At 51.3% G+C, this 13,067-nt stretch overlaps 3 protein-coding genes and 1 non-coding gene across 4 annotated transcripts; 3 read left to right on the forward strand and 1 right to left on the reverse strand.

Annotated features, from left to right (window-relative positions):
- Window positions 1-3,014: 3,014 nt before the first annotated feature.
- Window positions 3,015-4,633, forward strand: BCR38DRAFT_482913 (kinase-like domain-containing protein; the record flags this gene model as incomplete). Its single annotated transcript, XM_040863555.1, has 4 exons — window positions 3,015-3,026; window positions 3,278-3,839; window positions 3,894-4,428; window positions 4,564-4,633. The coding sequence occupies 4 exons, from the start codon at window positions 3,015-3,017 to the stop codon at window positions 4,631-4,633; spliced, it is 1,179 nt and encodes a 392-aa protein (XP_040717913.1).
- Window positions 4,634-6,634: 2,001 nt separating this feature from the next.
- BCR38DRAFT_407279 (Endonuclease/exonuclease/phosphatase) lies at window positions 6,635-8,176 on the forward strand (the record flags this gene model as incomplete). Its single annotated transcript, XM_040858149.1, has 2 exons — window positions 6,635-6,771; window positions 6,850-8,176. 2 exons carry the CDS (start codon window positions 6,635-6,637, stop codon window positions 8,174-8,176), a joined length of 1,464 nt encoding a protein of 487 aa, XP_040717914.1.
- Window positions 8,177-10,030: 1,854 nt separating this feature from the next.
- On the reverse strand, window positions 10,031-10,124 carry BCR38DRAFT_t134. Its single transcript has one exon. It is a non-coding gene; the product is annotated as a tRNA-Glu (tRNA).
- Window positions 10,125-10,651: 527 nt separating this feature from the next.
- Window positions 10,652-11,018, forward strand: BCR38DRAFT_426600 (uncharacterized protein). The gene has a single exon (XM_040859783.1). The coding sequence runs from the start codon at window positions 10,817-10,819 to the stop codon at window positions 11,009-11,011; it is 195 nt and encodes a 64-aa protein (XP_040717915.1). The 5' UTR covers window positions 10,652-10,816; the 3' UTR covers window positions 11,012-11,018.
- The last annotated feature ends 2,049 nt before the right edge of the window (window positions 11,019-13,067 follow it).

Here is a 13,067-nt window from a genome sequence, read left to right on the forward strand (position 1 = left end):
TAGGTAGCAGGAGAAATTCCCAAGACGGCGGATATCAGCTGGAAACGGAATTAATATCGATGGCTGCCGACATTTGCCGGGTTGCTTTGCATGGTCTTGATGCTAATTTTTGCTGTCCCATTTGTAAGGGAGGAACCAATTGCCGCCCACCAGTTCGATTACCCATCTTGATTGTGATATCATAAAAGGAGGGGAGGCCGGTCACAACATCACGTTGTGCGTGCACTCCCCGAGCGAGCTGTTCGTTGTCTTGTGGGAACTTCGAAGTCGTGGCCGACGCTGATTGTTACAGCAAAACCGGTTGGGCATCATTGGGCCGGACAGAGGTCGGTACGAAGTAATAATAAGGGACATACCCCAGGGCATCAATGAACGAAAACATGATTGGAAAGCAATTTGATACAATAAGGGCCACGAGGCTTTTCTTGGACGAAGTGGAGACGGTGAGAATCTGACGCTGTATCACGACGCCGAATGTCCATACCATGGAGGCAAGGCGATCCGGCTTTTGGAGTCTGAGGGACCCCGCTGATGACTCGCTACGTTTATGATGTCCGTACGTATGTGGCTGAGACTATCCGGAAACACTAATAACAACATTCATCATGATACCAACTATTTGTCGAGATGGCAAAGCTGAGGTCAAGTTGCCATTTTAGTGCAAAACAAAATCCCGAAAGATTCGGCCAGGGTTGCAGTGCAGTCATGGGGGAATTTCCAAATTCGCAAATCCCTTGCTGCAGATCATGGTTATTTTCGGAGATATTTCGTACCAAAGCCTTTACGAGCAGCGACTGTGAACTGTCTCCGTCGTGGTTCTCTTATGGCGGCATAGCACAGCGCTAGCACAAGAGTTTGTTGTTGATGTGGGCCGCCGTCAACTAGCGGACATAATAAACGGCGCACCAAAGGGGGAATAGTGTGGAATAGGCCGATATTCCAGTGTGCATGATAGAAAGATGTATGTTCGCATTCCACCTCGGTGCGCCGTTTACTCTGTCCTGTCCTTGGCCGTTGCGCTACATTTCTACCAAGGGTTGGGAATCAATTTGATATCCAACGAAAGCAACGGAAATAACAGTCAGAAAACCCAGAGTCCAGGCGCCTTGAAGTCAAATTACAGTGCCAAGAATAGGATCAATGAGACGAATTGGGAAATGCTGACGGCCCAACTCCTGGGTGTATCCATATTCATAATTTCGGTCAACCGTGCCGCCAGAGTTAGGCATATCAAGAAAGGGGCGGCTGCTGAGGTATTACGTTACGAGGAGATTCATGAAAAGGGGAATAGTACTCTGGCTGGTGCGCGCCCTGGGGATAATAACGGCATTGCAATCAGCGTTCAGGGACCACCACGATCCCACGATAGGCAGTCAGGCAGTCACGCATGAAGTGCCTGATTGGATTCCCCACACCGAATTGCTATCCATGGATCTAGACATCTAAATCCGGAAGATCTGGCACCAGCCCGTCCCCTCCCAACCAGGCGAACCTGGTTGTAACTTACATAAATTTTGTGAGCAATGGCTCGTCGTGGGGCCTTTGATGGGGCGGTAACCGAGTCCATAGCCATGATAAGTCTTTCAAGATCAGGCCGCCATAAGCCTTTGAAATGTCCAACAATTAATTACACGATGCCGCCACCGAGGCCTCACCAACGGATAAGACGAGAACTCGCTCCTGCCTGATCAGTGATTGCCCTTACGCTTGTCCCATGTGAACATATGCATTGTACCTAAGTAGGTAGGTAAGCCAATTGAGTCGAGGCAAAGATGGGACTCAGTGAATGTTGCTTGTAGCAGCCTCAAGAATCGAGCTAGAACGTCGTCTACTCCATAGATTGATCGTTGGGGCCTCTTTTTGCCTTCGTTTCCGCCTTTTAAAACTCCACCCCGTTTCGCCGCCGCGCCTTCTGCCATTCTTTAGTCAAGATCATTGTCCTTGCAAACCTTGCAAACCAACCGCGGCCGCCGACAAAGAAGACTTGGTCCTTGATCTAACTTGGAAGTTGTGAACGAGCAAAGCAACCACGCGAGTCGTCAAATACGCCCTGCGTCACCGCAACCTGACGTTAACAAGCAATCCTTAAAAAAAAACAATCGGTACGTACCTTTAATTCTTAAGCCATCCCAGCTCAAGACCCGCCGTAGCCCCCCTCCAAAGAGGCCGTCCGCGCTCTCCCATTCACAGCCAGCCAGCGTCTAGCACCGCCAGTGCATCCAGAATTTGACCCAAACCCTTTCTGCCAACCTCTTTCTCCGCCCGCGTTCTTCCTCCCTCCTACTTCTCATCCCCACGTAATTCTTCATCAACCCCAAGGAAAGACACCAGCGTCCGCACGAGTAGTTCAATATTCAACGGGGCGCGTCCATTTTCTTTTCTCCCTCTCCGTCTTTTTTTTCTTACCCGTCTTTACACTGCGGGACAATCAATCTGTTCTGCTCGCCTCTGGTCGTTGGGTACGTTGATTCTCTCTCATCCGTCGGTCGGAAAAGACCTCTTTCCCCTACCTCCACTTCAAATGCTCCTTTGCACCCTCAAACAATCCAACACTCGTCCCTGCTCTCCTCCAACTCAATCAATCACTGTCTGCTTTGGAGCACATCAAGAAGGCCCGAGAGCTCCAAGAGTTTCTCACCTGCCCTTGCATTTGACTTTTACTTTGATCAAGCCCAATCTCGTGGCTTCTTCACCGCGTCTAGGCAAATTCATCGGCCAGGTGACGCTGACCTGAGAGCCATTCCTTGGTTCCCGGCTACCTTGCTACTCCGTAGCTTGTTCACCACCACGCCGCCAACCTCACATGAACAAATCATTCACCAGCCAACATTTTTCATGACCTCGCTAGTCAAGGCCCTTCTCCGAGGCAGTTTACTAATCTACTTCATCTGCTAGATTTCCCTCCTCCCCTTCGACTCCAGACAAGCCACTCTACACCCCCATAAACCACCAACACATCTCAGCCAACTATCGGCAGGCACAAGGCACAATAGTTGCTGAACAATACCGTCAAGATGACTACCATGGTACGTTAGATTCCCACTCAACCACTTTGCTGTGGAACTTCCGTTTGTTTGCGGGCTCCTTCCTGTTTCGAAGATGTCATGTAGGATAGATTTAGTCGGTCAGCAGTTAGAGTGTCGGTGTGTGGTTCTTTGGCCACCATCGCCGCTTGTTCCGCCCTCGACCATGGTTTTACACGTTGTTAGCAGACACGGCGAAGCTCTGCGTCATTGCCTAAGACGTATGCTTACATTTTTCTTTCCCTTTTTTACAGGATCTCCGCGTCGGTAACAAGTACCGCATCGGCCGCAAGATTGGTTCCGGTTCCTTCGGTGATATCTACCTCGGCACCAACATCATCTCCGGTGAGGAGATCGCCATCAAGCTTGAGAGTGTGAAGGCGAAGCACCCTCAACTCGAGTATGAGGCCCGCGTGTACAAGTCTCTTGCCGGCGGTGTGGGCATTCCTTTCGTCCGCTGGTTCGGCACTGAGTGCGACTACAACGCCATGGTTCTCGATCTGCTCGGACCCAGCTTGGAGGACTTGTTCAATTTCTGCAACCGAAAGTTTTCTCTGAAGACGGTTCTTCTTTTGGCGGATCAGCTCATCTCCCGCATCGAGTACATTCACGCCAAGTCGTTCATCCACCGTGACATCAAGCCCGACAATTTCTTGATGGGCATCGGCAAGCGTGGCAACCAAGTCAACGTGATCGACTTTGGTCTGGCCAAGAAGTACCGTGACCCCAAGACTCATTTCCACATCCCCTACAGAGAGAACAAGAACTTGACTGGAACTGCTCGCTACGCGTCCATCAACACGCATTTGGGCGTCGGTATGTTCATCCACTCATAACGTTGATGCAGTGTAGGTACTAACCGGACGGCAGAACAATCTCGCCGTGATGACATGGAGTCTCTGGGCTATGTTATGCTCTACTTCTGCCGTGGCTCGCTGCCCTGGCAGGGTCTTAAGGCTGCTACCAAGAAGCAGAAGTACGACCGCATCATGGAGAAGAAGATGACGACCCCGACCGAGGTCCTCTGCCGTGGCTTCCCCAACGAGTTCGCCATCTATCTCAACTACACCCGATCTCTCCGATTCGACGACAAGCCGGACTACAGTTACCTCCGCAAGATCTTCCGTGATCTCTTCGTTCGCGAGGGCTTCCAGTACGACTACGTCTTTGACTGGACCGTCTACAAGTACCAGAAAAATGCCCAGGCTATTGCCCAGGCTGCTGGTCAGCAAGCCGGAGGCGAGGAGGACGAGAAAGCCAGAGCCTCGCGAGCCAACGCTGCCGCTGGACAGGCTGTTGTCAAGCCCAATGTCATTCCTAGCTCTCGCCGCAAGGTGATGGAGCGTGGTGCCCCTGGCGTTGACACTCCGGATACCAACCGCGCCGTCGGTGGAAGCGATAGGATGTGAGTGTCTCGCTAGCAGCCCCAAACCCAAGAATTCCTTGTAAGGAATCATTTTCCTTCGAGTTTGGTGTGCTTCATAACGCTGGCCGAGGGAATTGCTGACATGATTGCTGACGCTTCAGTTTGCGGTAACAGGCTGCGATCAGCTTCTAAAGGTCAAGGCACCGGCTCTGGATACGCGTCTGGCTCATACCGACCAAAATGATTTCGAGGTTGTCAACGTCGCTCCACTCCCTTCTCTTGAGTTGCGTCGTGTGCTGGAGTAGAATTTTCAACGGTCAACACATACGCAACCCTCCGCCGTGCCGTCATCGTCGTCGTATCTTCCCGTGTTCCCGTGGTCCCATCAACAAAGGATCAGCACTCATGCAGTACGCCCGGATTAATTACTGCTGAGCTATTCTCATGGAATTGTATCGTCATAGACCACGCGAAAAACGAAAAACGATACGACGCACCGCCCCTTTTCATATCATATGGACTGCTTTTCCTTCCGTTCTTCGATGAATCTTCCGTCATGACTGCATTACCTGGCTCGGACAATTCCAGGACTCGAGAAGACGTAACAAAGGTCGTCGGTCTACCGATACGCTTTGTGTTCATGAGTCATCTAGTATTGTCCGAACGGCACATCCGGCACTCTCAATAAATGGGGGGGTGTCGGGAACCAGGAATAACCATCGGTCAAATCTGTCAGCCAACTCCAGGACCACCAAGCTTCGGTAAACATTCCGAGGCCGATGGCAGCCTGACGTTCTGTCTTCGCTCACGGTTCAGATCTCACCGTGAGCTAACTGGATCATCGTTGCGATGCGATTGCCTTCCTGATATGATTATTCTTTGTTATTTTTCCTAACTCGATGCGTTTCTTTTTACGAGGATTTCTTTATCCAGTGGTAAACGTCGCGCCGGGTTCAGCTTGTGGTGGAGGTTTTAATAGGTGGAAGGGTGGACTACGTTGGTTTCTGGTGGGACGACACCGATGAGCACATCCCTAGACATTCCTTATGATGTTGAGAGTGAACGCGGAATCCCTCGAGGTGCTGCGTCGGAGGCTTGTGCGCCCAGGATCTAGGCGTAGTCTATTCTACTCCGTGATAATGGCGAACTGCCTGGTTCGGGAGGGTTTATTTATACAACCACAACCTCATGGTGATTCTTGAGACGCCCACCGGAAACGCACGCGAATTGTACACGACACATTAACCGATCTTGGTTTTGCACAAATCGTCTGCGTTGCGCCGAATCCCAGCTGCAGCATCCCAACCGTGTTTCTCCAAATCAGGTCCCTGCGGAACAACTTGGCGTGACGCACATGCTCTTTGCGCACGTAGCCCGCGGAGATCCTGGATGAGGAATAGTGGTTTAAGAGAGTGACCCGGCAGCACGATGGACACAGGCAACAAATACTCACTGGCTAGTTCTCACAAATTGATTTTTGCTTTTCCCACTGTCATATACCATGATCAGCGACTAATCTTGTGACATGCTTTCTTTCCACTTGACCATGTGAATGTACGGGTTGTGTACTGTTCCTGTGCTTCGCCACTTGCCGCAGCAGGTGTCGTGTGTTAATGGTCCGCTGGGCCCGCCATTGTGCATCCATCACGAGTTACACGAGGTTGTGCTACTAGTCGCATGGGTATGTGATTACCCATCTGGACATCTGACTAGGTAAACGCAAAGTGTATCACTTGCGGCCTTACATAAATTCCCTTGAACCTTCAGTTGAAGACGCTCTGATGGTTACAAGTGGGTTCTACTAAACTACTCACGCCATTGCTACTCCTCCCAGCGGCGATCCCTTGTCCGGAAAAGTTGACGTCATTTATACGGTAGCCGTTCCGAGCTGATGTGCCTCATGGGCTTTCGGGGGTCAGGGTCGTTGTTCGTGGACAAGTAAAAATAAGAGGATTCGTTTTTCTAAGGCAGAACCTGAAGGCTCGCCATTGCCTATTGGAGTTCTGTTAGAGAAAAGTCAGAACGGAAGTCGCTGTAGTCCTAGTTGTGATTCACAAATCCCCGTGTTGGTCCTGGTCGTCATTCCCAAGTCCACCCAACCCCAGGCACAGCCCCCGCATGCGGAAGACGCCAGAGTGGTGGACCTCTAACAAGCCCCAAAAGTACTGAGCTTTGACGATCATCAACCAAACACCAACCGTCTGCGAATATAAATAAAGGGCATCGAAGACAAATGGGCGCCACGATGCGTCCTCCGATGCTGGATCTGTTCTACCTCACTTTCAACGCCGGCAAGAACTTAATCTCGGTTCCCGTCTTCGCCAACCATCTGCACAATGCTTTTGGTCAGAATGCCACGACGCTGCCCGAGCTGGTGCTCATGTAAATGACCCTTTGCCCATTCACGGCCCGTTAATGCTTGCTTGCCGGGAAAGCTTTGGCTAATATCGTCTCTCACAGTTCCCTCCAGGAAATGGCTCCGCTCTCGTCAGCCTTCATCGGATCGTACTGGCTGAGCCCCTATTTCTCACGATACGAGTCCGCCCTCAATCTCGCAGCAGCCAAGTTCATAGCCGAGGAGGAAAGGCAGCACCGCCCCAAGGACAAGGCCTACACCCTGGTGAAGATGTGCAATGTCGGTATGACTGGTATTATGCTCTTTGCTCGGGACAAAAATGCCCTGCACAACATCAAGTCGGCCGAGGTTGGGTTTGGAGCTGGCGACATGGCCAACAAGGGTGCTGTGGGTCTGCGCATGGATTTCGAGAAGGACGGCAAGGAAACAGAGCTCACATTTGTGAGCACACATCTCGCTGCCATGGAGTGGAATCTCGAGCGTCGAAATCGCAACTGGGAGAGCATCGTCAGCGGACTAGTCTTCGTCGACCCCAAGCAGATTATGCAATCCGAGACTAGCCAACACGCAGAGAACAGACCCGAAGAGAACAGACCCGAGGACAGACCTGAGACAGACGCGCAGCCCTTGCTCGCGGGCTTCCACCCAAGCACGGAAAAGGCTCTACATGATATCAGCATATACAAGCCCGGATCTCACCTGTTTGTGGCCGGTGACCTGAACTACCGACTTTCCAAGACATCCCCACCAATTGACGCCACATTCCCTGGTGTCGATCCGGACAACGAGGACTTCTACCCTCGATTCCTGGCCCGTGACCAGCTAACGGCGGAGAAGAAGGCCGGACGGACGCTGCACGGTCTCACCGAGGCTGAGATCCATTTCCCGCCCACGTACAAATACATTATACTGCCCAAAGGTGAGCCCGAGACGGAACTGAGCCGGATCGCAGCAGAGGAGGGAGACGGCGAGGAAATCAAGTGGAAGTTTGCCTCTCATCGCTGGCCGGGATGGTGTGATCGCGTGCTCTATGCGGATGTGCCACAGTGGGTTGCTGGTGACCATGCGATCATCCCCACGGCCTACAACTGCCTGCCTGTTGTGAGAAGCAGCGATCATAGGGCCGTTTTCCTGCGAGCGCTAGTTCCAGTCTTGTCGCCAGATGAGCTGGCGCCAGCCCAGGACGTCATCGAGACAGCCCTTCGAGAAGCCGAAAGCGGTGTTGATGGGCGCAAGGCGATCGATCCCCGAATCAAGCCACCGTTTGTTGTCTCGGTTGATTCGTGGGAACATCGTGCAGCGGTAAAGAAGTGGGAGCGCATGGTCGGCTGGTCTATGGTCATCAGTAAGTCCAAACAGGGTATCATGGTTTTCGTGACGGTGCTACTCGTTGGACTCGGAGCTTGGTGGTATGGGAACGTGAACTCCTAGGGAGAGGCTCTTAAGTCCAAGGCACGGAGTGTGTATGATAGTTCGACGGGGATTGTTCAAAGTCTATATGTGGGAAAGGGATCCGAGTGAAAAGAGGACTGCTTTTCAAGGGCAGATACACCTAACATGAGCGTGGTCATGATTTTACTTTTTGGTTTTTCTTTTTTGAGTCAATAGGCCCAATCGGTATGGATACGAGTGTTGGCAAAAGACGTCGTTTTGACAGGCATTTTCTCACTTTTCTTTGGTATCGCAACGGACTATCATGAGCTGGGAGCTGGTTAGCAGGACCGTGTAGGGTAATTGTACCCGGGTTGAGGAGGAGGATATACCCTTTGAGGAGCATAGTGCCTTGACGCACACATGTATAGACAATCGTCTTTGTTGGACATTCATGCCCACATATGACGTCGAAATGGAAAAGTTGCGTATCATCATCTAGCTGGAAAGCCTTCGCACTAGCCTGACGTAGTGGTTGACAAGAGGTAAGTGTGGGCAGAACATGGCACTCGGGCATGGGATCTTGAATCGAGTAGGCTGGGTACGTTCGCCCGCAAACTGAACAAAGAGTTGCGACGTTACGTCTGCTGTGTTTTCTCAATTGGGTATCTTTGTTTGTACAGCAACATCTACTACACGTGCATTCTTCGACCCAGTCCCCAACAACAAAAGCAGCCGCCGCCATCACAGGCCTTCGCCAAACACAGATCCCAAAAGCCCGACCGGAAGCTCCAAGACTACGCCACGCTCATCGATCGGATCAACTTCCCCCGCGATCCCGCGTCTCGCTGCTGACGTAGCCTAAGACGCGGGCGGAGACGAGCCCGTCATGGGCCTCCCGACCATCGAATCGCCCAATTTTGGGACGTATAACCTGCTGCACCCCCTACGGCTCAGCAACGCAACAAGGTACTTGGTCAATCAAGTTCCTACCGGTGGGGATGCGGGGGATGCGGGCTAAGGATATGGCCGGGGAGAAGATGCATCTTTGGTGGCTAGAGGCCGAGTACTGGACGCTGCGAGAGATACGCGTGGAGCTGAAGGATAGCTACCGGGATAGGGTGCCGAGACTGCCTGTTTGACCGCCGAGGCTGGGCAAGGGGGTGGTGAAAAGGCAAAATAGGAGGGAACATGACTGTCCGATGGTTTTGGAGAGCTTGAGGAGGGAATATGCGAGGGCTATGAAAAGTAAACCTGGGGTGGCGGAGAGAGAGTGCGAGGAAGATGAGGAGGAGGAGGAGGGGAGAGGAAGCGCTTATATTGACCAGCTCGACATCACCAAGTTGTCCGTCGTGGCGTTTAGTCTTCCCGCCGCCGTTAGGGATCCGACGTGCAGGGCGATTGTCTTGAAGGACATATGACTACTCGATTTGTATCCCTTAGCATCTGAATGGTGCTCTATTTCCAAGTATATTCTTGTGCGTGTGTTCCCCTCATCGGCTCATTCAGGTTCAAAATTTGTTGGGAACTAGGGGGTGGTTGAACGTCCCAACCAGACGACATTTTGTCGTTGGAAGCAATGAAAACAAACACACTGGCTGAAGTTATGCCTATCGATGTTGGACTAAGACGTATTGTCCTGTTTTGTGGAGAATAATGGCCTAAGGGCGGCAGTCGAGTCAGGTCTGTTATACCTGAGCGTATGAGGTTCGGTCTAGATGTCCTGTAATCTATACACCAGCACAAGCAGATAACTTGTATAGAGTAAGGTTCAACCATGACAACCGTCAATATCTTCCGCTTTCCGCTTTTCTCTGTACGCTTTCTCACCAAGTGAGTAAGTAGAAGTGCCGAATATTGGTCCTTCCTTGGCGGTCCACTCCCAAGACAAAACAGAAATTAGTGCAAAAGGTACTCCGAATCGGGGAATCGAACCCCGGGCTACACGGCACTTTGTAATGAAATATTACATGAGAGCGTGTAATGTTAGCCACTACACCAATTCGGATGTTGTTATCGTTCGGAGTGGAACTACTGTTGGAATCTTGAGCTTTAGGTAACATATAAAACTTGTCTACTCGCCTTGTGGGGACCACAATTTCATTTGGACGAATAAGCCTCTGCGAACAATGGTTGGAGTCTTGCAAATCAAGTCCTGTAACATATTAATTCAAGAGCAATCACTTGACCTTCTTACAGTTACCTTTTACTGACTTGGTTGGAAACTTGAGTCCAGCTTATGACTACGCTATTGCATCTGATTCCATGGCGAGAGCCGCCCGTATGCGAACTACGACTGCCAAGTGAACCACTTTCAGGTGGCTATCGGGAAACATGGCTTGGTCTTTCGAAGACTTTGGCTGTTGATTAACTTCCCTGATGTCGATCAAAGAGGGTTGGTCGCAACACAGCCGCGCTTCGTCCCTAACGGTAGACACTTAAGTTTCTGCATTAATGAAGAAGGACTTGGTATTCTCCTAGATACAGCCTGGTTTTCAGCGAATCAGGGCCCAGACGCTATCTGCATCCAGTCATACCTAGGTACGTTTCGAAGCGCCTAGCTGAAAAGTCTTCGAGTTGTAGGATGCACTAGCCATAGTCTAGCCTCTGGGTTCTAGCCTGAGACGAGAACCTAACCGCGACGGCAGACGAGACGGTTGGAATACGCAAGATATATCAGGTGCCTGGCTCCACCCCATCATGGCAAATCATGGGCATCGTGTGGCCTCCCCAAGAGATGCAAACGCTCCGACCAGTCTGGCTGCCCATGATGGAGGCCAGCAAGGGGTGTTGTTTCTCCTTAGCGGGCTGGCGGAAAATAGCAGTGCTGAACGGCCTCGCAATGGTACTCATATCCATCCGCCTCATAATGTGTCTGTCGGTATCCTCGTCTAAACTCGCGGCCTCATGACCAACTAGTCTTTCTCTCCGCATCATGCGACTAGACTTCCCGCGTCAATTTGAGCCTGCACCTGCTCATCGACTTGTTCTAGACCCTGATATTGTCCTCGTCCAACTTATCCGTGCAGCTGCTCAACGCACCATCGCATATCAGTATCCAAACAGCCCACTCCCATTCCCACGGGCCCAGCATTGGCGTCCCTTCTCCGTGCAGTCTGCGGTAGCTTCTCTGGAACAATACAGCGCTCTGGGTTTTTCTTGCCGTCAATTCGCTGCCGCTGCAATTGCTGGCAAACAGTGTCATATTCGGCACCGATTACGCTCCGGGAACCTTCGTCGTGGGGATTGTGACGGAGCCGTTTGTTCAGGAGGCCGATTATTTTCTCCCTGGACGGGCACTACAAGAATCGATGGACTGGGTGTACTCGGACGCCCTGGCGTATCTGGGAGGACCCATCCAACCCTGTGCTTGCGCGGGTCAGCAAGCTCAGTCGGGAATCGGCCTCGTGGGAACTTCTCGATGCGGTGAGTTGTGACGCCCTGTATTTCACCGAAAAGCTCCTGAAGGACCCTCTTTACTATCCTTCGTTCGCTCTTCCGAGTGCTCTCATTTCCACTACCGATAGCAATAACTATAGTAAAATAGAAGCACCCCGGCGACGGATGCCGCGAATAACCTGGTTGGGGAGGAGGTTATGGAGTGGAGTGCGTTTGTGGATTGTGGGAACAGTGACGAGGGAAATGCAAGCTGCCTTTCATGGGAGAAGCTAAAATGGGATGATATTGCTGCCGCTCATGATCAGAGGCTTGCGATATTTGAAACAAATGGAGAAGGACGACTGGAGCATATTGGCTTTGCTACAGTCGATGATGATGTGATGCGTCAGTTAATGGTAGACTTTACGCATAAATGCACCCGGCACTCCACAACTAGTTGCAAATTCGACTTGGTCTCCTAACCTTGAATGAGACCTGACTAGCGGCGTTTTTGTTCCATTGACATTTAGTCAAGAAACAGGCAAATAGCAGTTATATATGCTGCAAGGATGTCTCCAGGAGAAGGAGGGAATGAAAATGTGTTTTGCAAATGTGTAACAAGTCACCATCACGAACTAAATGCAGACTTCTTAGCTGAGGAAAAACAACCTCTTATTATACTCACAACCATCTTCGACTAGTGCACATATCCCCAAAATACACCAAGCACAAACAAGTTCCCATTCTGGATACAATTCCGCCGGACCGTCCTTCCCAATCAAGCTCTAACCAGCCCTCCTTGAAGAAAACGTACGAAAGGTTATGGATTCGCCCATTCATTTCATTCCATGGGGCATAATATAATCTAGAGACAAAAGATAACAAATTAAACCCAACCCCCTTTACAAACCACCACCCCCTCCCTATTCACTCACTGTTGTCTAGATATATAGATCCGTATTACCATTTATCGTGCCCTGGTAGGCCCAGCACGTTACGGCCGCCACACCACTCCCATATCGTGTAATAAATGATGTTGTATTCCGGGTCAAGGGGTTAGCGCCGGGCGGGACCAGGTAGCAGCCGAGGTACTGTATCAAAAAACCGACCATGGTCTCCTCGCCCGTTACCGGGTCGACGACGGTGAACATGTTGCGGGTTCTACAGCCGTATGGCCCATATGACGGCTTGAACATGGACGCGAACGACTTGACCCTGGTCTAGGCGAGCGTCACAGTGGGCTCGACGCCGCAGTGGAAGGCGATTCTCGTGCCCGTAGTGCTGCTCGACTCAGTGGAAGAAGCTGGGCTGACCGACGACTAGTCGATGGTCGAACCCAGTGATAGTTAGGGGATATATTACTGATGTTAATCGCCGTGGTGATGGGCGCGGAAATATCACTGGTGTCGATGACGGTTGGCAGATCAATATCGCTGGTACTGACATCCCCGATGTCACTGGTCGTCGACTAGGCTTCATCAGTGCTGGATGACGTCTCGCTGGAGATGCCTCCAGACGAGCTACTTTGAGTCGAAAAGCGAGTCTGAGAAGAGGAAGAGTCAGGTTGCAACGT

Source organism: Pseudomassariella vexata, assembly GCF_002105095.1.
Source record: "Pseudomassariella vexata strain CBS 129021 chromosome Unknown BCR38scaffold_4, whole genome shotgun sequence".
NCBI classification, from domain to species: Eukaryota; Fungi; Ascomycota; class Sordariomycetes; order Amphisphaeriales; family Pseudomassariaceae; genus Pseudomassariella; species Pseudomassariella vexata.